General features: G+C 40.2%; 1 protein-coding gene across 2 annotated transcripts in view; it reads left to right on the top strand.

Annotated features, from left to right (window-relative positions):
- LOC102787814 (SLIT-ROBO Rho GTPase-activating protein 3-like) overlaps positions 1 to 24,353 on the top strand; it is a 38,176-nt gene that overhangs the window by 8,046 nt on the left and 5,777 nt on the right. Inside the window, exons 3-17 of one of the 2 annotated variants that reach the window (XM_006783122.3) lie at positions 4,390 to 4,552; positions 6,478 to 6,540; positions 9,423 to 9,605; positions 9,866 to 9,994; positions 10,124 to 10,345; positions 10,468 to 10,569; positions 12,393 to 12,590; positions 12,706 to 12,790; positions 14,329 to 14,356; positions 16,771 to 16,801; positions 17,080 to 17,140; positions 22,713 to 22,790; positions 23,113 to 23,247; positions 23,330 to 23,435; positions 23,510 to 23,737. In XM_006783122.3, coding sequence (XP_006783185.2) covers positions 4,390 to 4,552; positions 6,478 to 6,540; positions 9,423 to 9,605; positions 9,866 to 9,994; positions 10,124 to 10,345; positions 10,468 to 10,569; positions 12,393 to 12,590; positions 12,706 to 12,790; positions 14,329 to 14,356; positions 16,771 to 16,801; positions 17,080 to 17,140; positions 22,713 to 22,790; positions 23,113 to 23,247; positions 23,330 to 23,435; positions 23,510 to 23,737 — 1,812 coding nt within the window. Of the gene's footprint in view, positions 1 to 4,389; positions 4,553 to 6,477; positions 6,541 to 9,422; positions 9,606 to 9,865; positions 9,995 to 10,123; positions 10,346 to 10,467; positions 10,570 to 12,392; positions 12,591 to 12,705; positions 12,791 to 14,328; positions 14,357 to 15,725; positions 15,829 to 16,770; positions 16,802 to 17,079; positions 17,141 to 22,712; positions 22,791 to 23,112; positions 23,248 to 23,329; positions 23,436 to 23,509; positions 23,738 to 24,353 lie in introns of both variants that reach the window. The other variant, XM_006783123.3, reaches the window with a different exon arrangement.

Genomic DNA, 24,353 nt, shown 5'->3' with positions numbered 1-24,353 from the left:
GGTTATTTTACTTGGGTTTACTTAAATGGCTTAAGCTGTTTGTATGTGGGAGATTACTGGTGATGAAACAAGCATACCCTGCAGTGTGCTGAGAAGCCACTTCCTCTCTGTTAAAACCAGCCTGCAACAGACTCTTGACTTTCAGATCAAGATCTGTAGTTCTGTTGTGTATGCTGCCCATTGCCATTTATTCCTATAGAAGCCCTAGCCAAAAAAAAAGAATACTTATGTTTTCTTAAAATCACAGTTATAATTGTTTGTTTGTTTAGCAATTCAGCAATTAATTAAAAACAAAAATAAACAATCAAATTAGATTTTAAGAATAACAGTTAAAAATACAGAAAAACGTGCCTTTACTTATTTTGACAAATGAAAGACTATCTGTCATAGCAATGATTAGCAATATAGAAAATTACAGCATAGGCATCCATTCATGTGACCTAGCTGTGTAAGTCAGGCATAACTAACTCGTTGGTTTATTCAGGAGAGGTCTTTCCAGCTCTCTTTCAGCCTCTCCAGCCAATTGGACAGGAAGCGTAATCATGGTGGAGAGCTCCTCCACTGACACATTGATAAATGGAGCATACCCTCAAAGGGAGACCCCTATTAGGAAAAACCCTCTCATGGCTTCTCTCATCCCACTGTCCCAGATTTCCCCCTGTCATAATATATTGTTATCACTATATCCGTCTGTCAAAAGCTGGATTCCTTACTTGAAGACTCCATTGAAATGACTGGATGAAGTCTCAGCCATTATTAATACTGTGTGGTCCTCTCTGTTGGAGTCTTAGAACAAGCTCTGCACTCTCACTGTGATAGTTTATTTCAAACAGCAAAAACTTATTGCCCACTTTTTTCTTATCAGTCGTTCTTTCATATTTTAATTTGCAGCTACTAAAAGGGCTATCAGGAGAACATCTGGGAACATTTTCAAAACCTCCTATACCAAAGTGCTACCTGTGAGAAAATTCAAATCGTTCTATGTTTCAAGAACATGTTTGGTGTCGTTTGTAGCAGTTAGTAGGTGCGCTGTGTGTTTCACTGTCACTAAATTGTAATTCATATGAGGGTGGCATTCTCCTAAAGGTTTCTTGAAACAAGTGTTGTTGTACTTGTTATAGTTGTACAACAATGGCACATAAACTGTCCTGAAAACTTGACGAGCAGCCAACAGCCAAACATTGGCAGTCAGGTCAGCACCATCCCATGTCCTGGATCAAACAACTGCTCTGCTTGAAAGGAGTGCCTATAGGGAAAGGATAGCTTGTTCATGTTCTTTTCAAAGAGTTACAGGATGAAAAGAAAAGCAAAAAGAAAAAGCTGATGACCAGTACTCAAAATTACCTTTAGAACCACACATCTAGTGTTCACTGAATCCTCATCAGAAATATTCTCAGTGGATTTGTGGCTGTCAAGATGCCATTCTTAAGAAAGGGAAACAGGTAGGAGCAGCTGATATATGCCTAATCACATAAGTACTGGACTGAACATCAGTAGCAACAGATCATATGGAATAGTAGTTCAAATCATAGTAAGTATGCACAGAAGAGATCAGCAGAGAGGTAAACAGTGAGTGACTACATTCATCAAAAACACAAGTAAAGCATGATGGACTCTGTCATGCATTTCAGCTTGTTAATATTGATGGAATTATTAATGCAGAAATGTACAGTCGGATTTTGGAAAGTGCCAACACCTTCATTTTTCAGGATGAAAATGATCTCAAACACACTGCCAATGCAGTAAATGCATTTATAGATATCTGCATATCTATAAATGCAGTGAAACACTGTGGATTTATACAGAGCTTGGACCTCAGGCTTAGTATTTTTATATATGATTGCGCATATTTCAATAATAATAATAATAATTTTGTAAAAAAAACCTTGCCTGGTCTAATGAACCAGTGAGTCTTGATTGTGGCTTTGGCACTGGGATAGTAAGGTCAGGTTTTTGGCATATCCCTTTAGCACCCTTTATGCCCATGTGGGGTAGCTGTCGCTCAGGAGGAAGTGCGGGTCATCTACTAATCGGTCCCTGGCTGCTCCAGTCTACATGCCAAATATCCTTGGGCAAGATACTAACCCCAAGTTGCTTTTCAGTGCATAGGAAGAACTTGCATAAAAAAAAGTGCTTGTGTGAATGGGTGAATGAGGCAGGTGGGGAAAGCATCTTGAGTGTTCAGAGTAGAAGAGCGCTATGTAACAACCAGTCCATTTACAATTTTCTGATGGCTGCTTCCACCAGGATATCACACTTTTCCATATCATGTCAATATGGACCAAAGATTTCAGAGGAATTTTTATAGCACTACATTGAATCTATGCCTTGAAGAATCAAGGAAGTTACAAAGACACAAAGACACACTCAACACAGTACTAGCAAGGTGTACCTTATAAAATGGCCGGTCAGTGTATAATACTGATTATGAATGGGACTGAAACAATGCAGTGTTTATGCCTTGGACAAAAAAAGACAATAAAATGGAAACATGTTCATGTTCAGTTCGTGTGCATGACAGAGTTAATTTTTTCTTAGGAGTTTAAAAAATAGCACAACAAAAAAGGTTTTGAACAGTCTTAGATTACATTTCAGCATTGTTTTGGATGCACTGAGGGAGCTGGAGAGGGCCTATAGTGCCTTTCTTCTCCTTTGTTATAGTGCAGAAATGAGCGCTAGCTGAAGATTAGAGTGAGCTTCGCCAAGGCAGAAAAACAGCTATAATTCACTTCAAAAAGAAAATGAAAGCATAAATACAATTCTCCACAGATGAAACTGATCAAAGTTTTGCAGCAGTTGAGAGAAAACAAGTCAGGACTACTCTTTCAGTGTGATCTTCAAAACCAATATTAGAGTCAAAAATAACTTCCGTATTTTTGATTCACACTGAAAACGAAGAAGCTGTTGTGGATCAGAAAAAGTGCAGCGGGTTCACCACAAGAAAAGCATCTTTAATTTGAAGGTTATTTACTGGAACTAATTGCACAGACAACTGAACCAGACATTGCGTTTTAAGAAAAATCTTATTTTTGAAGCTGCACAGTATTAAGAGCATATGTTACTGCCATGGGATTTCAGCCATGGAAGGATATGTAAGGCTTCTAACTCTACTTGGTGATCGCAGTAAGCAATGAGCAATGATCTAGAATGCAACACTAAGAGATCGAGAAGAGATTATGTGACACATCCGATATGACTGTACATTTTCACATGTGTATGTTTAGCACTTTTTGAGTCACTATTTGTGACTATTATTCAGCATGAGTGGTTTCTGTGCAGTCTACTTAAAAGCTAGAGTCTTAAGAGAGATGGTTTTTAACTTGCTGTTTGACTGATAAATAATAGTACTGGGCAGGAACCCACAAGTGTAAACTTATCAGTGCTCAGTCTTGGGCGACGTGTCAGTGGTTTCTTATTTAAAAAACTTGACTTGAGGTATAAAAACTTGTAACTAGCATGACTTTATAACTCTACAAAGGGTAGATTTTAGTGCAGCATATTGCTGATACAAACTGAGGTCATCATCTTATTAGACATGGTTGTTTAAAGCACTTATTTTGCTACCTGGGGTTTTAGTGCTGGTTTCTACTAATGACACACTTTGCGGCATGCTGGTATAATCATGATGCATTAGGTTCCCCATTAAATGAAGACGAACTTTTCACATTAAATTTACTGTGAGTTTTCTAATGCTTTCCATCTTAGTTGATAATGTGTTTTTTTAGAAGTTATGAAAATGGGGATCTTAGCTTAAATGTCCAAACTCTTCCTTTTGCTCAGGTTGTGTGGCAAAAAGGATTCTGTGGTCTGATTTTTTTTTCACATCCCCAAAGAAATGCAAACTGTGAAATTAATTCATCCCAAATGGTCTGATTCTCAGCACAGGTCAGCTATTGGCTGATAGCAAAAAAAGTTTTATTTTTGCTGTGTGCATCCAGCAGTGTCACAGAGCATTTGTATATGCTGTCATGCTAAAGTGTTCTCTAAAGACAAAATGAGAAGAAAAATACCTCCAATAAATCTTTGGTGTGATGATAATTAAACTCACATGTCCTCTTAAGCAAGGAGGCAGCCAGCATGCCTTCTGAGTTTGTGTGTCAACAAGTGCGTATGCTGCCTTTACTTGCTGATTCCCCCCACATGAGCTGTGACCACTTGATCTCTGATATGTGAAGCCCACAGGCGGCACCAAATAGTAAATAAGCTAGGATTACAATGGATGTTGGGTGGTGTAAGAAAGTCGTGACCATACATATACGTTCTCTTAGGTGTCTTTAGTTTGCATGTAGATGAACATTTAAAAGTTTTCTTGTTAGCCTTTATCCCATTTGGTATACATTTCCTGAAGGCCTTTCATTCATTAGCAAAGTATTTCTCTCGCTGTTTCAGGAAAGATCAAAATCTCCTCTCCACTGTGAACTGCTGGTATTTGGTCTTGGATCAAACCCGACGCGAGAGCAAAGACCACGCCACACTCAGCGACATCTACAACAACAACGTCATTGTCCGTTTGGCGCACGTGGGTGAAGATGTCATCAGACTTTTCAAAAAGGTCAGAATCAGAATTAAATGAATGAGGTCATGCTCCCCTCACAGTAACTAACACACACATTTCATCTGCTCAAATGTCATGACAGGTAATATGTAAAAATATAATTAATATATAAAAAATATATAAAAAATCTAATTAGGGGAAGGGCATGAAAATATCAGTTAGGGATGTCAAACTCATTTTAATGTATGGGTTATGTATTTCCCATTTTGATCTCGAATGGTTTGATCAGTAAAACCATTGCATTATAGCCCATAAAAAAAAACAAAGGAACAAAAAAAAAAAAATTCCTTTGTCTTCTCTTACTTTTAGTGTAACCAAGTAAATGTACTTTAGTGTACTACAGTGATACTAGTGCATTGCACACGATGTTTAGAATAATGAAGGAGGACTAGCTCTACAAATTCTTCACCTTCACCTAAAATCAGCAGCTATCAGATGGTTGAAACTTGGGCACAGTTGTTCCATCAGGACAATGATCCCGAACACATCAGGACAGGTTTTTAGAAAGGATAGAGGAGGCTAACATTAACCTTCTGGAATGGTCTTCCCAAAGCTCCAACCTCAACCCCGTTGAGAATTTGTGGGTTGGTGCCAGGAAACCAACTAATTTGAATGGACTCCACCACCTTCTGCCAAGAAGAGCGATCAAACATTCAGCCGAAATTGTGCCAGAAGCCAGAAGGATTAGAGAATATTCAAAAAAAATTTCAATCTCATCCGCCCAAAGTCAGTAAAGATTTATGCTGTTCAATCATTCCATCCTGGAAAAAACAACAGTTCAAAGAAATCATTAAAGCCAAAGCTTAGCTTGACACTCATGCTATATTAACTTTATGTAAACTTCTGACCACAACTGTAACTTTCTTTCATTTATCCAAACTTTTGTCTTTCAAACATGTGTCTGAAACTATATATACTATATATATGCTTTAGTATACTATATATGCTTTATACTGTTACATATAAGAGTATAGATAACATATGCTTTGCATGAGAGTAGCAGAGTGCAAGTGGAAAAGCACCCCCAACCACCTTAGGGATTTTATATCAGTATCATATCATTTGACAGCAGCAGGAGTTTAGAGTAATTTATGCCTTCTAGGGGGCTCTGCAGTATCTTGATGGTAGCCCTGATGAGAATGGGATGGCCTGTAACCCATGCTAAGAAAAACACTAACTGCCTGCAGAAAATATTTTTTTCTTTTTCAAAATGTTAGCTCAAATTCTGGTAAAGTTCTCCTGAACAATAATCCTGTTATACTCCAGTATCCTGGTTCAGCTGCAGTCTTGATGTTAATAAATGACACATGGGGGGGGGAAGGAAATGAATCAACTCTGGCATCTTTTTAAACAAAGACTAAATGTACTCAATGTGCTAAAGTCTAATGCCTGTCACATGTGAAATTGCAAGGTTGCTGTTTTGACAAAGTAGTCCCTGAGAGGTGACAAAAAACAAAACAAAAACAGGATTGGTTGAGCTGAGCATTACTCTGTATCACCTCAAACGGATTTCTAGGCTCACTCTCCACTGGCATCATTCCCCGTCTTAGGTTATAACCCTTTTGTGAGACATGTCCAATTCATCATGGGCTCTTATCCTTTAAAACCGAACGGAAACTGCGACTCCGCTCAATGGGAAATGCTCTGCAGTTACTGCGCTGTTCTATTTTAGTCTGCATTTGCACTTTGGGCATTGTATCTTTTCTGGTGCAGCGTAATGATAGCATTTCAATACTGCTGACATCCATCACATACAAAATAAAACTGGCACACAGCTTTCAAGTGTCTCACATGTGGGAAAGCAGTTCTGTTAACTAACCCAGTTCTTGTTCTTAGATGTTTGAATACTTGTCTTCATTTGTCCTTTAAATGTGGTATTATTTTCCTCTACAAAGCTGTCTCCTGTTTTTCTTTTTTTACAGAGTAAAGACATCGGCGTACAGATGCATGAAGAGTTAGTGAAAGTCACCAATGAACTGTACACGGTGAGTTGCTGTTGCTTGTGTTGAAAGAATATGGGATGTCAAACTTAAAGCCAGGCTTTTTTTAAATACCTGAACCTGAAACCTGTGGGTTTGACACCACACAGAGCAGATGTGTCTTTTCAGCAGAGCAGCCTGTAACAGGTCATTTCTTCCCTCACCTGAGGTCATGAAAGGATAAAATTTGCATTCTTCCTCCTGCTGTGAATTGCTACATGAGTTGAAGGAGACAGTGTTCCTGCTCCTAGCTGTGCTTCAAGCAGACTCAGCAGTCTGTGCTACAGAGGTGCACTGTGCTTACAGCAAAATGAGCTTCTGTAATGTTTTCAGCTAATGTTACATGTAATCTGACACCTCTGCTTGCCTCATATGTTAACAGTTGTTACTCTCGGTGGACTGTTATAACCACATACTGCATATAGAAATGTGTGCATACTAGTAAACACACAGCAAAGGTTTGTGCAGTGGTGCAGACACAAAACATCTGCGTTTATCTGCACTGCATCTTCATTTGGCAAAAGAAAAGGAACTGAAGCATATCACTGGCTACATGTGGGACAGTACAGCAGACTTGCCAGAATGCATTCTTCTGGCTCTAATTGCTCGGTGATATCCTTATCTTTACTTACTGTTCAATGGCTAATATGATTCATAGCGTAAACGAAAAAACAATTTACAAGTGTAAACGGACTAGATGTAATTAAGACTACAATGAAAGTGTATTTTGGCAAGCAGGACAATAGCATGCTGTGAAACAGAATACCCTCGTGGATTCAACTATTAGGATCGAAGGATCAACTATTATTTTTTCCCTCGTCACATCCACAATTCATTGTTTTTCATTTCAGTGATTAAACAGAGCAGTCATCAAATTGTGTTTTAAAGGTCTTAAAACATTCCATTGCAAATAAGATGAGAAACAACAACATGCTCTTATAGATTTGCACTACTTATCACTGTAAATTTGATTTATTTCATGACCGAGCGTCATTTCTTTTGCAGGATGTATAAAACTCCACTCTTGGCTGCTTGCACGTTCAATCCTTTCTCTTGGCATCCTAGTTGTTGTCAGCTTAATTGTGCAGGTGATTAATCCTTTATCGTGGTCCTGTAAAACTGGCTAAACATAATTGCAGCAAAGTTTGACAACCCTGTGATTTGATTCATTTATGATAAAGGAGCAGAAAGCGAAGATGAGCAGAAAGTAGGTCAATTGTGGATTTTGTTTTCTACAGTTAGTTTTGCAAATTGTTTTTTAAAACAAAATTTACAAAATTACTAAATTTAAAAAAAGAGTTGGTAGCAAAAGGAAAAAAAATGACCTAGTAAGAAAGCTAAGCACATGTACACATTGCAAAATGATGTGTATGCAGCACATCGCAAATGGATTTGAATCTGGATTACTGAAATCGTATAAACCACACGAGAATAGTTCTCACATGTAACATTGTACTGTGCATGTTATATTACTGCTATACTGATATTGATTTTTCCTCCCTCTGATTCATGCATTATTAAATGCCTGTCTGCAGCTCCCACACACAGCATAAGGAATAGCAGGAGTCTGCTCAACTTTATAATTGAGAAAAGTGTAGAGTTTAAGAGAAAATATAATCATTGTGTGGTTATTTTATCATTTGGATCTTAAATAAGCAAATGTTGTCAGGCAGCAGGTCCCTGGTATTGGTCAGCTGCTGAGTTTTTGCAAAAATTGAGGAGTTTTTTGTTTCATCTGTAGCAGAGGAGGTTGCTCACTGTCACTTTGTAACCTCCTTCCTTCCCTGCTGATCGATCTCACTGTCCTTTGCACGTCCGTTGCAGACGGGGTTGCTAGGAAACCAGAACTTGAGAATCAGTGATGGTGAAGCAGATGTTGTGCGACTGTGCTGTTGATTCAGGTTTACTAGTTAAACATTTACATGTGGCTTTTTTGATAAAACCATGAAACATTTATCCGAAAACAGAGATTGTTTTTGTAAAAGTACCACGACTGTCTTACTTTACTTTGCTGGGATATTTAATTTGTCTTGCTATTCTGTGGTTAGGCTATTCAGACAGTGTGGAGACATCAGACAAACGTACTGGACACTCCAGCTGAGTTAGAAAATGTCAATGAAAATATGACACTCCCATGAGAATGATGAGTATGCTACACTCACTAATGTTTACTTGTGTGATGAACAAAAGTACTAAGGGTCTTATTGGTATCTTTCTAAGCAGTTGCTGTGTTTATTCATGATGTCATGATGATCTGGTTATAAAATTAATAAGAAAGGTTCATTAAAAAGAGAATACTGACAATTCTTAGCTTATTTAGCCAAAAGGCTGATGACCTCATGCCGTGGCGAGGCGTCTCTCTTCTGTCTGTCCGTTAATAATTCACAAGAATCCTTCTTCCTCCTAACTACAGAATATTGGTCATATTTTAGTGGAGCCTGCACACAGTGATCATCTCACAGGTCTTCATCAAATTTGTGTTGAAGGTCAAGTTCAAAGTCACATTTGTCATTCTCATTGGATTTTAAAATTCAGATTACGTGGTGTTTCGGCCCGTTTTTGCTGGCCACTTAGTGTGTTTTCAGTCCTGTAGTTGATTCTTTGTCCTAAAGAACAAACCACAGGGTGTCTCCCTACGGTTTTTCTTTCTCTTATTTCTTTCTCCTTAACTTAGCCTGGTTCAGACTGAAGTTTTTTCTACATACTGTCGGATCTTTGAGTTTTTTTCTTTAAGGTTGCAGAGTCTTTAGGTTACAAAGTAAAATAATCTGATGATCAACAAGGACCCTGTACCAAAATTTGAGGATATTGCTTTTCTTCATCATACTTATCAGTTTCCTTGCTCGTTTAACTGTGATGTCCTTTATACTTGCTGTGTATTCTTGCAGGTGATGAAGACGTACCACATGTACCACACTGAGAGTCTCAGTGCTGAGAGCAAACTGAAGGAGGCAGAAAAGCAGGAGGAGAAGCACATTGGCAAGGCTAATGACATTGGCCTGCGTTATGGCTACGATGATCGTCCACAGCGTCGAAGTTCTGTAAAGAAGATGGAGAAACTGAAGGAGAAGGTCTGTTTTTAGCCCATGTATGATGAGGATTTATGTCATGCACATTACTTCTAATACACTCTATCTATTCAATTGCAAACAAGCTGCAAATGCATTTGTAATTGAAGTGTCCAAGTAAATCCAACTATTTTATACATGCATACTGACAGATTATAGAGAAGATAAAACTGTTTAATGTATAATGCATTCTTAGAGTACATTAGGAAACCATTTTGCTTCCACCCTTGATGGGACTCTCGCTCTTCCTTTTACACCCCCAGAGACAAGCCAAGTACTCTGAAAACAAGATGAAATGCACAAAGGCCCGGAATGACTATCTTCTCAATCTGGCAGCTACTAATGCCCTGGTGGCCAAATACTACATCCACGATGTCTCAGACATGATAGATGTAAGTCAGAGCCAAGAATGGAAATATGGATGGAAATGGAAATACTCTCTTTTTGTCAGAGTGCATTTTTTTCAGTTTAAGTTTGTTTTTGGATCTGTAATTACTATGCTTTGTTTTTTTTGTCCCCAGTGTTGCGACTTAGGGTACCATGCAAGCTTAGCACGCACCTTGAGAACCTACCTTTCTGCAGAATATAGTCTAGAAACTTCTCGCCACGAAGGGTTGGACTTATTGGAGGGAGCAGTGGATGCCATGGACACCAGAGGAGACAAGATGAAGTTTATGGACACACATTGCCAGATCTTCTGTCCTCCTGCATGCTTTGACTATCAGCCACACATGGGAGATGAGGTGAGTCAACAGGGAGGGTAATGATTTAAAAAGGCTTTCTTTGAAGGTCTTTATTCTTGCTATGTTTATTTTGCACTGTGTTAAGTCACTTTCGGAAATATCCCTTTATTTCTTAATCCCAGGTGTGTCAAGTGAGTGCACAGCAGCCTGTCCAGACAGAACTCTTGATGCGCTACCACCAGCTGCAATCACGTCTGGCCACACTAAAAATAGAAAATGAAGAGGTGAGCGGCTCATTTTAAAGCAAAACAAGTTCACTGATGTGCTTAGGTATACGTTTTAGATGGCCTTATCCATACTCACGCTCAGTTCATATTTGGCCTTTGATATGTGAAGCAGCATCTGTATTCTTTTCTCTATTCTCTAAGGTCAATATTTTCCTGTAGTATATCCTGATGTTTCATCGAGATAATGTTACACAGATACCAGAGTCTTTTGAGAAAGAGTCTTTATGTACAAAGGTGTACATAAATACAAATGAGAAATGTATGCAAGTGATTATCAGTGATAGTGAAGTTATATCCTGAATCCTGTATAGGGTCTCATAGGGGAAGCTGTTAACATAGTAGTCTGAGTTGCTGAGTTTGAATATAGAGGTTGCACCATCAGTGTATTAATGCAAAATACTGTGCAAGGAAGTGAAGTTGTTATCATTCAAACCATCGACTAAATGTAGAAGAACAGGGGAAACAAACACATATCTGCTCCTCTAAATGTAAGAGTCTTTAAAACAACATGCTAACACACAAGAGTCCTTGAGAAAGAGTCTTTATTGCTGTTAGATTGATGTGTTACATTTAGTTTCATACTTCATAATTTTTGCAAACACTCTCACACTTTCCCTTACATCTGAAGCTATAAGCTAACCAGCTACTAATCAGTCATTAGGTAGTTAGCTTAGTTTAGCTAGCGTTGATCAATGTCATCCACTGAATACTGAAATCACTGAAATCGATCTCTTATTATTGTTTCTTTTACCTTTATTCAACCAGGAAAACCCCATTTAGATCAAATCTCTTTTCCAAGGGAGACCTCGTCTGATCTTTCTGTAAATTATTCCATGTCCAAGTGAATAGTAAGAAAAAACTTTTTTCCCCAGCCTGTTAGAACTCTAGGCACATTAAAAAGCAACCATTTACAGAAGTGTAGCTGGTAAATGTTTGTGCTGGGACAGAGAAGGGTAAGGTGAAACTAAAAGTTATAGAGAAAGAAATACCAATACTGTTTTTTGCAAGTGGTCAATGATGCCCAATCCATAAAATCTGCATAGCAGGCATGAAAGTAATATATCTGTGTTTTCATTCATCTTTTTTAGCAAACAAAATGATTTTTCACAAAACTATTCCTTTAGTAAAAAAAAAGAACCCATCCCTCCGATTAGTCTATCACTCATCATCATGGCACAGGAGGCACTTTCATACCTTCATTTACTGTGTTGTGTTTAATAATGCGGGCCACCAACACCCTCCACTACAAACATGTAACAACAGCCAGCCACTCTCCAGAGCTGTCACTATGCATTCATATTCATTCATTAAATCTGACACTGATATGTGGGGTCGTATCTCATCCAGTCTCCTGCTTCCAATGGGGGCCACCCCCAGCATGGTCACCAAAGCCACTGTGACTCACACAGACATGTTTAAAGGTCACCAGGGTGTGTGTATGTGTCAGTGGCTGTCATGAATAAGGAAATCCACGCTCCCTTCCTGTCTGCCTCACATGGAAGGCACATAGTTAATCTTTCATGTCGTGATGCATCAAGCTAGCAAGCTAATTACTCTATTGTTCACTCTGTCAGTCTAACTACGGTGCAAATAGCCTGCAGCAGTATAATCTGAGCTGCCGTGTTTACACCACAGTGTGTTCGAGACACTGAGAAGACTAATGAAAATATGCCCAGTGGTACAAATATTCTTTTATTATTTTATGTGTACAAATGACCAGTTTGCTATCTTTTTTTAATATAATTGTATTTAAACAAATATATTCATGTTGTGATTAATGCTGAAATGACAACTAAAGTTTACATCTATATGTGTTTCAGGTGAGGAAGACTCTTGACGCCACCTTGCAGACCCTCCATGATATGCTTACTGTGGAGGACTTTGATGTTTCAGAGGCTTTCCAGCACAGCCAATCCACAGAGTCTGTGAAATCAGCCTCATCTGACTCTTACATGAGCAAGGCAAACATCGCCAAAAGACGAGCCAATCAACAAGAGACTGAGGGCTTCTACTTTACTGTGAGTAGTCGGACAAATGAACAAAGAAATTGCAGCGTGGTGTAAATGTGCACAGTACAACACAAAGAATGTCTAGAAATAGCACTAATTGTCTTTTTGTCTTTCTTATCAATAGAAATACAAGGAGTACTTGAATGGCAGCAATCTCATTGTCAAACTGCAGGCTAAGCATGACCTTCTGAAGCAGACGCTAGGAGAAGGTGAGACTTATTAAAACGTTGTCGCACTGTGTTTAGCGGTGTAGAAAGTTCTATATTAAAGTAACTGCTAAGCTGCCAAGAAAGAAAGTATCTCTAGAGTATATTAGTACCTTGATATATAGAAGCACATCTAGCAAATCTATTATATCTATTATAGCTGTTTTTATCCAAAGGAAGTAGAGCTACTTTCAGCAGCTCCCTTATTTACAAGGTGTCACCATAGCAGGTAACGCTGCATGTTTGATTTGGCACATTTTTTACACCAGATGCCCATCCTGATGCAACCCCAAAGGAATTTGTGTCTCCTCCTGGGATTGAACCAGAGCTCTTTCACTTGTTAGGCAAATATGTAACAACACTATACAGCCAATTTAGCCAAAGGAAGTCATTTTTAAAAATACATAATATCTTCAGTTTTGTATGTAGCCTACCCCATGCTTGAAAATGAAAATACGATACAAAATTATATCATTCAAAGCTAGAGAGAACAAAAACCCTGCAGTCCATGATAACAAGCACTGTTATACAAATTTAAGACCCGAGAGCTGTTAAAATAATGAAGCCAAAGGGTCAGTAAGAGTCTGTCTTTTAATGTCACAATGTTGCTACTTTGGAATCACAAAGATGTGTTAAATAATTTTGTTTTGTTGGGAATATTAAAAGTTTTCAGACTCCCATATATCACAGTTGTGTCTTCTCTACACAGATTCTTTTAGAAATCAGATAATTAAATATTGATCAAAACAAAACACCAAATTATATTACTTATTATATTAATTATATTATTATAAATGATATTATGTAGTAAAGTTGTAGTTCTCATGGCATCCTGAAAACTGCACGACCTAAAAGCAGGTCATCTCAAGCCATGGATTACTAGTATAGCATTGAAAGGATATTTCTTCCCATGCTTTCCTTACATATTCCTGATATTAAATATGTGTTAAACTCATCCAGAAGAGAGAAGAAAAGTATATTTGATGCCATGATGTCATGGCGATCACCAGACTCTTGCTAGCGTATGCTTTAAGGTTGGAATTATGTGTTTGACATAAAGAAGGATTGTGCTGGAAGCTGCTTTACACATGACATGATCCTTGAACAAACATTTCTGACTGACTGATCAAAGCGAGGCCTTAATTTGTTTGCTATTCTGAAACGTGCGTGTGAGTGTGCTAATGTGGTGCACATATCATGAAATCATAATACTGTACAAATCAGCTCCCACTCTTGTTGCCTCTGGATACATTTTCACTTTCACAGAGCTAGTCTGCAGGCTAGTCCCCTTCTGGGGCTCTTGTGCTGTTTCTAGGGCGACCGTTGAATGACCGCTGCCTGGCGGTGAGTCAGATTCAACCATGGCGTTCACCCCATTCAGCCTGACTGAATAGATGCCCGTTTTCTCATAACACCCCTTTCCTTCTCCATCTGCCAGCCATGTATAGTCAGCCAGCACTCAACCGTGCTGCTAACTTCTGTGATTGTAAAACTAGTGTGTTCTAATTTAGCCTCTCTCTGTGTGTGCTTATTCCTTTTAGGGGAGAGGGCTGAATATGGAACAACAAGGTAAGGTTTTCAGTGACAAGAGGGTGAATAAAGTCGGCAATGATGTGTAAAATCCTTCCTGTGTCCCTGGATGTGGCACAAATAAAGTCACAGTGTAGGAATATCGTTACCTCACCATGTTGAATGGTTTGGATCCAAATTAGAGATGCTTTAATCTATAGATATATTTTAAGACCAGGGACTGAAATGCCAGTGAGATGGATAATGATTTGATTAATAAAAACATTTCAATGAGGAGAAAATTAAAAAATATTGACTAGAAGGGCATGTGACAAATACAAATGCTTGACTTTTATTTTGATCAATTAAATTTTATATTTAATTATACCTGTATTGAGTATTTTGTGATGTATTACCTTTCAGTCATTATTACTTTGAGAAAGTTACAGGAGCTCCATCCTTGTATTACTTTTACTTTTAGGTTGATACACAAATTTGCTTTCTTGCCAAGTGTTAAATGAGAAAGTTGATCCCAGAAAGCTGATTCTGTTCATCCTGATGGTGTGTTGGTCCCACTCAGATGATTGTATGCTCAGATTGAGGCTAAAGCAAAGGGTTTGCTAATTTAAGTTAGCATTTAGTAGCAAATAGCTAGTGCAAGCACAATGTATCATTTGTATAATTTGGATTTTAGATAGATGAAATAAGCAACACAAAATATTATACATTTAAAGCCACTAGCTAAGCAATTTCAAGGTACTTATTTATTTTTGGTTTTAGAACGTTGTGCTAAGCTAGATAATATGATTATGGCTTTATAGAGACAGCGTAATACATTATACACTCACTCATTGATTGCCCACTAAATGAAACATATTCCACTGTACTTTGTAGTGCAGTACTTTGTACTGTCTATAGAAAGTATTAAAAATGTATGTAGCAGGTTTTTCGCTTAATTTACATACATTGACATATTTCACATTCTCTATTAATTTGTTTTTTTTGTTAAGTTGCCCATCTTTATCTTTTCTTCTGTCATATCAGGTTTGTAGTTTTTTGACAGGTGACAGAACTGTAAAGGATACACCTTTATGCTATTCAAAATTAATGGAGTGCCATGAATTATTTTCCCTTCCTGTCTGAGCGAGAGTTTGACTAATTGCACTCTGTCTCTTCATATTTATCATAAAGAAATGAAAAGAGTATCGGCTGTCTCATCTAGCTCTCAGCAAGAAAGCAAATGACTGTAGCCTATCTCAGAAACGGTCAATATATGACTACCATATTCTTTATGATTTGGAGCAGCCTATTGTTTTGGTAAAGATCTGAAAAGAAAAACATCTTAAGCAAAATCAGTTTTACTGTTGCATATTGCATTATTTTTCATGTTTGCATTGTACCAACCCTACAAACCCCACCATCTCCCCAGGCCCCCAACTCTTCCCCCTAAACCCCAGAGAATGCGGAAGTGTAGACCTCGCTCCATTTTTAACCGTAGGCTGTTTAACGGCAATATGGAGGCCTTCATTCAGGTATAAGCCCATCTGTGCCCTCTGTCTCTCATGAGCTCAGCTTTCTCGCTAGCAGTCCTTGGGGGTTCTCTTGCCTGTGACCACTCTTTTATCCAAACATTGCCTCACTCATGCACTGACTTTCCTCTTGCTCAATGCTTGTCTTCACATTTGACGAAAACACTGGATAAGGTGAAAGCTGGTCCAGCAGCTTGATGTGAAGATGGTGTATTTTCAAAAGCACCATTGTAAGGTTTGTTCTTGTGAGCCCCCAGCCTCCGTACACTGAATTAATTTGGCTGTATGTCAGTTGGCCACACAGCAGCTATGTAAATAAACAGATGGCCACTTCCACTCTAATGCTAATCAAACTCAGCAGACAAGCAGGGCATGCACCGACAAAAGTACAGAGATAAAACGATTAACCAATGAATCAACTGACAAAAAAACAAAAGGAAAAAAAAATATTTTTTTTGCTTTATTGATTTTTTGTATAGTGTTGTATGTTTTGAATATTATCATTATTTATATCTTAGTAGTTCTTCAATGGGCTTTTTTCTCACAGATCAAATAAAGAATCAGTTAGTTGAGGAGATGTCGTAATTAGCAGATCGACTGATAAATTGATTCTAATTTCCCTCCAGATCAAGAAGCTGTTTTTGGCTGGAAAAATATGTGTCTTCCCCCCACCCACCATGCTCTGTAGTAGGCCCTTCCCTCCCACTCCCCCCCAAACCATGCCCTCATGTCTCACACGCCACATGGCACTGATGCTTTGACTGATGCTTTTCTCAGGCCATGCCTCGTCCTTCTCTCTCTCTCTCTCTCTCTCTCTCTCTCTCTCTCTCTCTCTGTCTGTCTGTCTGTCTGTCTCTCTTTGTAAGATCTGTCTCTCTCACTAACCTGTTGTGGTTGTTGTTGCTTCTCTTCCTCTGTCTACGTGCCTTACTGCTCTCTGCCCAGGGGAAGACGGAATGTCCGTGCGAGGAGTCAGGTACTCTGTCTTATAGCTGGGTGGGATCATTACACTGTTTAGTATGCTAACCAACATTTCTGTGCCTCTGTCCCATTGGGATTCCTGTGAAAATACTGTTATCGTGATGCATTAATTTATTTTTGTTTTGCATATTGTGACTCAGAAAGTTAACGTTAAGTGATAAATGATATCATCTCAGCCTTCTCATCATAACGGCTTGCTAGTGTGACTGTCTCTTATGGTTATTAATTTCTGATTTAGTGGTTTCTCTAGTAATAATTTGATTGTGTCTATAGGATTCAGGCCAGCCTATACCGGCGGTGGTTGAGAGCTGTATTCGATACATCAACCTGTATGGTATGTTCCAGTTCTATTCATAAGTTATCTTTCCACAAACGCTGATGTTTTATTTGTGTAGTGCAAATTTACAACAAAATTCAACAAATTCAAATTTAACAAAACAAAAATGCATCGGGTCACATTAAGGATTCTTATATTGCAAAGTAGGGACCCTGCAATTTTAGATAGAAACGGCAACAATAAGAGCACTAAGAGAGCGAACTCTCCCCAAAGGTCAAAGGGGTAAAAAAAAAAAATTTCAATACAGTATGATGACATCAGCATGTTATGGTGTCAATGTGACTATGTAGGGCCTAATATTGCAAAAAAAAAGAAAAAAAAGAAAAGAAAAAAAAAGCATGTTGTCATCTCTTTTCATTCATCAACTTTGACCTTGGGTGCTAACATTTCAGATCAAAGTCAAATGGTTACCTAACCTAGGTGCTTATGTCTCTCCAGACTCTCAATATAAAGTTTTCACCTAAATTAATCAACTCGAGCTTTTATTGGTGTCTATTATCACACAAAATTTGAAAATTATATCTTAACCCTTTCACGTATAGTCGTCACTACAGTGGAGAGATATTCAAAGGCTGTTTTCTTGTATTTGTGTCAGGGTTGATGGTATACTTGCACATGATCACAACACACAGTGTATATTATTTATTCGTTAGTCAACTTCATAAGCCAAAAACATATGTTGTCCACCTAAGTGGACATGAAAAAAAAAACTTTTAAAAGTACATGTGTAAAAAAATTAAGTTCAAAAATCTTTTTTTCATGCCTAAAGATGAATAAAAATTAAAAAAAAATTCTGATTGAGGTTGTCATAATTCATGCATGAAAGGGTTAAAAACTGCAATAGAGCGCTAACAAACAGACCAACAGACAGTTATTCGCTACAGCAAGTAGACAGAGCAGACAGAGTTTCCCTTTTCATTTTCTTGCTTACATGTAGTTTTCAGTCTGTATAATCAAAACACAACTGATTGTTAGGGTTTTCTCTCTGTTTTTGTAGGGTCTTTACCTAATATAAAGTGCCCTGAGGTGACTGTTGTTGGGATTCGGTCCTATATAAATAAAATAAAACTTTAATATTGTTAATAGTAGCCATTCAAATATTTTTGGTATTTTAGAAGTTATTAGCAGTGAAATAGCATACAATGTGAGATAATATAACTGCTCCAACTGGATCGTTTGGAAAATCTTAAACTGGGGCATTTCATATGTACAAGCCTGGATGAGAGAGTGAGGTGAAATATTAATTTCTATGATTCATTTATTTCTCAAAATGGGTTGCATTGTAATATTCATGATGCTCAGCTTACATTAATCCTTATATATAAGAAAGAAGATGGGGTGTCAGTGATAAACAGGACTTCTACTCGCTAAGAGATGCTAATGAATCTCTTACTAACTAATAGTAACGTCTGTCTTGTGAAGATTGTTATAATAAGAAAAACAATGTAATTTTGATTTCCACCAGTTATGACTGAAAAAGCAGAAGCTTTGGGCCGCACTCCTCAATTTTTGAATTAAGGTGTTTATAGTCTAATTGCCACATCCATCCATCCATTTTCTTCCGCTTATGGCCAGGTCGCAGGGGCAACAGCCCAAGCAGAGAAGCCCAAACCTCCCTCTCCCCGGCCACCTCCTCCAGCTTATCCGGGGGAACACCAAGGCGTTCCCAGGCCAGCCGAGAGATATAATCTCTCCAGCGTGTCCCAGGGCCTCCTCCTGGTGAGACATACCCGGAAAACCTCGCCCAGGAGGCGCCCAGGGGGCATCCTTGTCAGATGCCCGAACCACCTCAACTGGCTCCTTTCAATGCGGAGGAGCAGCGGCTCTACTCTGAGCCCCTCCCAAATGGCCGAACTTCTGACTCTATCTCTAAGGGAGAGGCCAGCCACCCTTCGGAGGAAACCCATTTCCACCGCTTGTATTCGCGATCTCGTTCGTTCGGTCACTACCCACAGCTCATGACCATAGGTGAGGCTAGGGGCGTTGATCGCCCGGTAAATTGAGAGCTTCGCTTTTACACTCAGCTCTCTCTTCACCATAACAGACCGGTGCAGCGTCCGCATCACTGCAGCCGCTGCACCAATCCATCTGTCAATCTCCCGCTCCCTTCTCCCATCACTCGTGAACAAGACCCCAAGATACTTAAACTCTTCCACTTGTGGCAGGGTCTCGTACCCAACCCGGAGTGGGCACTCCATCCTTTTCCGACTGAGGACCATAGCCTCAGATTTGGAGGTGCTGATTCTCATTCCCACCGCTTCACACTCGGCTGCGAACCGTTCCAAGGCGAGCTGGAGGCCATCACCTGATGAAGCCAACAGGACCACATCATCTGTGAAAAGCAGAGATGAGATCCTGAGACCACCAAAGTGAAAGCCTTCCGCCACTTGGCCACGCCTAGAAATTCTGTCCATAAAAATTATGAACAGAATCAGTGATAAAGGGCAGCCCTGTCGGAGCCCATCACCCACCAGGAACGAGTCCAACTTAATGCAATGCGGACCAAGCTCTTGCAACGGTTATATAAGGACTGAATGGCCCGTAGCAATGGGCCAGACACCCCATACTCCCGGAGCATCCCCCACAGGACCCCCCGAGGGACATGGTCGAGTGCCTTCTCCAAGTCCACAAAACACATGTAGCCCCTGGGGCAGACCTTGTCCACCCCAGGGGCTCTGCCACCAAGGAGATGTTTAACTGCCTCAGTGACCTCGCCCCCAGAGATTGACGGGTCATCCCCTTCGTCCCCAGCTTCCGCCACGGAAGATGTGCCAGTGGGATTGAGGAGGTCCTCAAAGTATTCCTTCCACCGCCTGATGATTTTCTCTGTCGAAGTCAGCAACACTCCACCCGCACTATACACAGTGCAGGTAGAACTGAGTTGCCTGACGGTTTCCAGAATCTCTTCGAGGCAGTCCGAAAGTCTTTTTCCATGGCCTCTACAAAACTCCTCCCACACCCAAGTTTTTGCTTCCACCACCGCCCATGCCGCATTCAGCTTAGCCTGTCAGTACCTATCAGCTGCCTCTGGAGTCCCACAAGCTAACCAAGCCCGGTAGGACTCCTTCTTAAGCTTGGTGGCTCACCTCAGGTGTCCACCATTTGGTTCGGGAGTTATCACCATGACAGGCACCAACTACCCTGCAGCCGCAGCTCCGTGCAGCGGCTTCGGCAATGGAGGTGCTGAACATGGTCCATTCGGACTCAATGTCCCCAGTCTCCATCGGAATGCTGTTGAAGCTTTGCTGGAGGTGTGCGTTGAAGATCTTGCGGACTGGGGCCTCTGCTAGACGTTCCCAGCACACCCTCACTGTATGTTTGGGTGCGCCAGGTCTGTCCAGGGTCCTCCCTCGCCACCTGATCCCTCGCCACCTGATCCAACTCACCACCAGGTGGTGATCAGTTGACAGCTCAGCCCCTCCCTTTACCCGAGTGTCCAAAACATATGGCCTCAGGTCTGGTGATACGATTACATACCACATCGACCTGTGGCCTAGAGTGTCCTGGTGCCACGTGCACTTATGGATACTCTTATGTTCGAACATGGTGTTCGTTATGGCCAAACTGTGGTTTGCACAGAAGGTTTGCACAAATAACAAAATACAGCTTGGGTTTAGATCCGGGAGGCCGTTCCTCCCAATCACGCCCTTCCAGGTCTCACTGTCATTGCCCATGTGAGCATTGAAGTCTCCCAGTAGGACAACAGAGTCCCCAGGAGGAGCACCCTCCAGTGCCCCACTCAGGGACTCCAAGAAGGCTGGGAACTCTGAACTGCTGCTCGGCGCATAAGCACAGACGACAGTCAGGACCTGTTCCCTGACCTGAAAGGCGAAGGGAACAAACCCTCTCATCCACTGGGAGAAACCCCAACATACTAGCAGCAAGCCGAGGGGATACCAAGATACCCACCCCAGCCCGACGCCTCTCACCAGGGGCAACTCCAGACTGAGTCCAGCCCCTCTCCAGGAGACTGGTTCCAGAGCCGAGGCCATGCGTTGAGGTGAGCCTGACTATATCTAGCCGGTACCTCTCAACCTCACGCACTAGCTCAGGCTCCCTCCCCACCAGAGAGGTGACATTCCATGTCCCAATTGGTGGGAGACAGAAGGACTCTGGCCAAAATAACATCTCTGATGGACAGAGTCTCCCACCCCATGCATGTAGATGTTGCTGAACTGCAGAGCTCCTTCAGTGACAGACTGCTGCATCCTAGATGCATGAAGGAGCGTTTCCGCAGGTCCTTCCTCCCTGCAGCTGTCAGACTGTACAATCTGAACTGCTCCCAACAAACATAGATGTTTACATCAATGCTGTAACTGCAATAAGTTAGTTAATTAACCAATTCGCACTACAACCTGGTTTGCCTCTTACCTGTAATTATTTTTATTTAATTTAATAACTGTACAGTACTCTCTGTTTATAGTAACCATTGTCCTTAATGTAAATATGTAAGAAAAATTGTGTATGTTTCTGTTCCGTGTCCTGTGTACTGTTTGTAGTATATTTGTCTTTTTGGCTGCTGTTACAACCAAATTTCCCCTCTTGGGACAATTAAAGGATTATTCTATTCTATTCTATTCTAATTGCCAATCTTGTTAGCCGGGGATTGGTCCGCCAGGGCCTCCGCTCCTGGCTGCCGCCTGACTCACATTGCACCCGACCCCTACGGTGCCTCCTGCGGGTGGTGGGCTTGCAGGAAGATGGGCCCATTGCCCTTTTTTGGGCTGTGCCCGGCCGGGCCCCATGGACTAAGGCCTGGCCACCAGACGCTCGCCCTCAGACACCCTTCCCGGGCCTGGCTCCAGGATGGGGCCCCGGTAACCCTATCCCGGGCAGGGTGAACTGTTCCCTCGATGGTCTTTTCATAGGGGTCTTCTAATTGCCACAGTGGTATAAAATCAAGCTATAGCAGCCATGCTGTCTGCCTGTCACAAATGTGTGAAAAAATGAGTTCTTCTCACCACTGTTATTGCGGTATTGTAATAATTGCAATCACTGCAACTAGTAAGTTCATGCAATTTCTTTCCCCCTATTCCATCATCAACTTTAAGTGGTGTTATTGCAAAGTGCAGTCATTGAGGAACCACAGCAACACAGCCACAACATGGCCGACCACATAGAGTTACTGAGTAAGCTTGGCATGTGCTAGGTTTCTATGGCCAAGCAGTTCTTATATGTAGTAGGAGGCCCAGTACTTTTGACCATATAGTGTATGTGAAAAAGGTAAGATGTGGCATCTTAATCCATCACACTTTCATCCTTTGTGAGTTGCTACTGCAAAATAATTCTTGAGTCTTTTGTCTGTTTTGCTTTCACACCGATTGCCATAGACTTACCCATACTCTCATGATGTAGTATGGGTAACTTCTGTGGATTTCCTTTGTTTTTTTTAAATATGTTTGAAGTCTCCTATCTTTAAGCTTGTTTTTATACTTAGATACAAAAAAACAGAAGAAACTCCTTCACAGAGACATTCAACAGAAATAAATCTGGTTTATTTTTAAGGGGGTGTGCCATTTATATTAATACCTTTTTTCCATTTTAGACTAACAGCTTTATATGTCCACAGGTCTTCAGCAGCAAGGTATATTTCGAGTTCCAGGATCCCAGGTCGAAGTCAATGATATTAAAAATGCATTTGAAAGAGGTTAGTCCCAGGTCACTTAGCCATCTACTCTTGATTGATTTTAAATTTCGTTTTGCCCACCTCAGAAACCGCAGTTACTCTCAAAGGACTCTAAAGTGCAAATAATGAGCCTGTGTGTCATATGTAACCCTGTAATGGACATGTAAACCATTTAATGCATAATACATGAGATCAGCATCCTAAATGAACAATCATAACTGCACTCTTAATGCATACATTAACTTCCGAATTTGAAATGCATATTAAGAATCACTGCTATCTTACATGAAAGTGAGTGCAATGGATGAATACTGAGTAGTCTGAAAGTATGCTACATCTACAGGAGAAGATCCACTGATGGATGATCAGACAGATCATGATATCAACTCTGTGGCGGGAGTTCTTAAGCTTTACTTCCGGGGGTTGGAAAACCCGCTGTTCCCTAAAGAGCGTTTCGTCGACCTCATATCCACTACCAGTGAGTAACATTCCAGGAAAACATGTGGAATATGTTTTATTTAGTGTAGCACTCTGTGATTGTTGTTGTTTATTACTTTTAGAGCTTGACTCTGGTGCAGAAAGAGCTCATCACCTTCAGCAGATAATCGTGACTCTTCCGCGGCCTGTGATCATCGTCATGAGATACCTGTTTGCATTTCTAAACCAGTAAGTCTCGTCACTACAAATTTTCCGGTGTGCAAAATTAAAATAATGATACTTACTGGTTCTGTTTTCCACAGTCTTTCCCAGTACAGCGATGAGAACATGATGGACCCCTACAATCTCGCTATTTGCTTTGGCCCCACGCTGATGCCCATACCAGATGACCAAGATCCTGTGGCCTGCCAAGCACACGTTAATGAGATCATTAAGACAATCATCATCCACCATGAGGTCATCTTTCCTACCCAGCGAGAACTGGAGGGACCTGTGTATGAGAAGTGCATGGCTGGAGGGGACGAATACTGGTAGGTTCAAAGCTAGGTGTCCAAAATGTGCTGTGTTTTCTGAGCCATTAACAACTTGGCCTTGGAAAAATAGCGCCATGTAACATTTTCCACTTCCTACCTTGGCTTTAAGCCATTTTGTACAAGGCTGTAGATTTTACACTCAATACTGAATTATCTTCTTAGACAGAAACCTAATAAAGGGTATTGGCTTTTTTCTCATAAACACAAGACTTCTTTTCTATAGCAACGCTAGCAACAAGTGTTGTTTATTTAAAGACTGTATGCACCAGCAATATGATTATTGAATAACATTAATAATGCCTTTCTTAAATGATCCAACTGCTAGAATTAAAGAATGAAGAGTAGCTGTTCAGTTCCTTGTTAAAAGGATTTATCCTGATCAGTCATTTTATTGGATAATATGAATCTCACATTTAATTTAATAAGTAGTTTGGATTTTGCTTTAATTTGGTGTATAAAGTGTATGTTTTAGAGGTTTCAAAAAAATACATGAAAAAAATATGCATATAGAAAAACTAAAAATGCCAGGATCTTTTTTAGCTTTTCATTTGCATGAACAACATTTGCAATAAAAACTGACACTTTATTAGGCACAGTTTGCTCATACAGGGTT

Source organism: Neolamprologus brichardi, chromosome 5 (assembly GCF_056152115.1).
Source record: "Neolamprologus brichardi isolate AB-2024 chromosome 5, ASM5615211v1, whole genome shotgun sequence".
Taxonomy (NCBI): domain Eukaryota; kingdom Metazoa; phylum Chordata; class Actinopteri; order Cichliformes; family Cichlidae; genus Neolamprologus; species Neolamprologus brichardi.
Note: the sequence above shows the minus strand (reverse complement) of the source record. Positions and strands in the feature narration are given on the sequence as shown.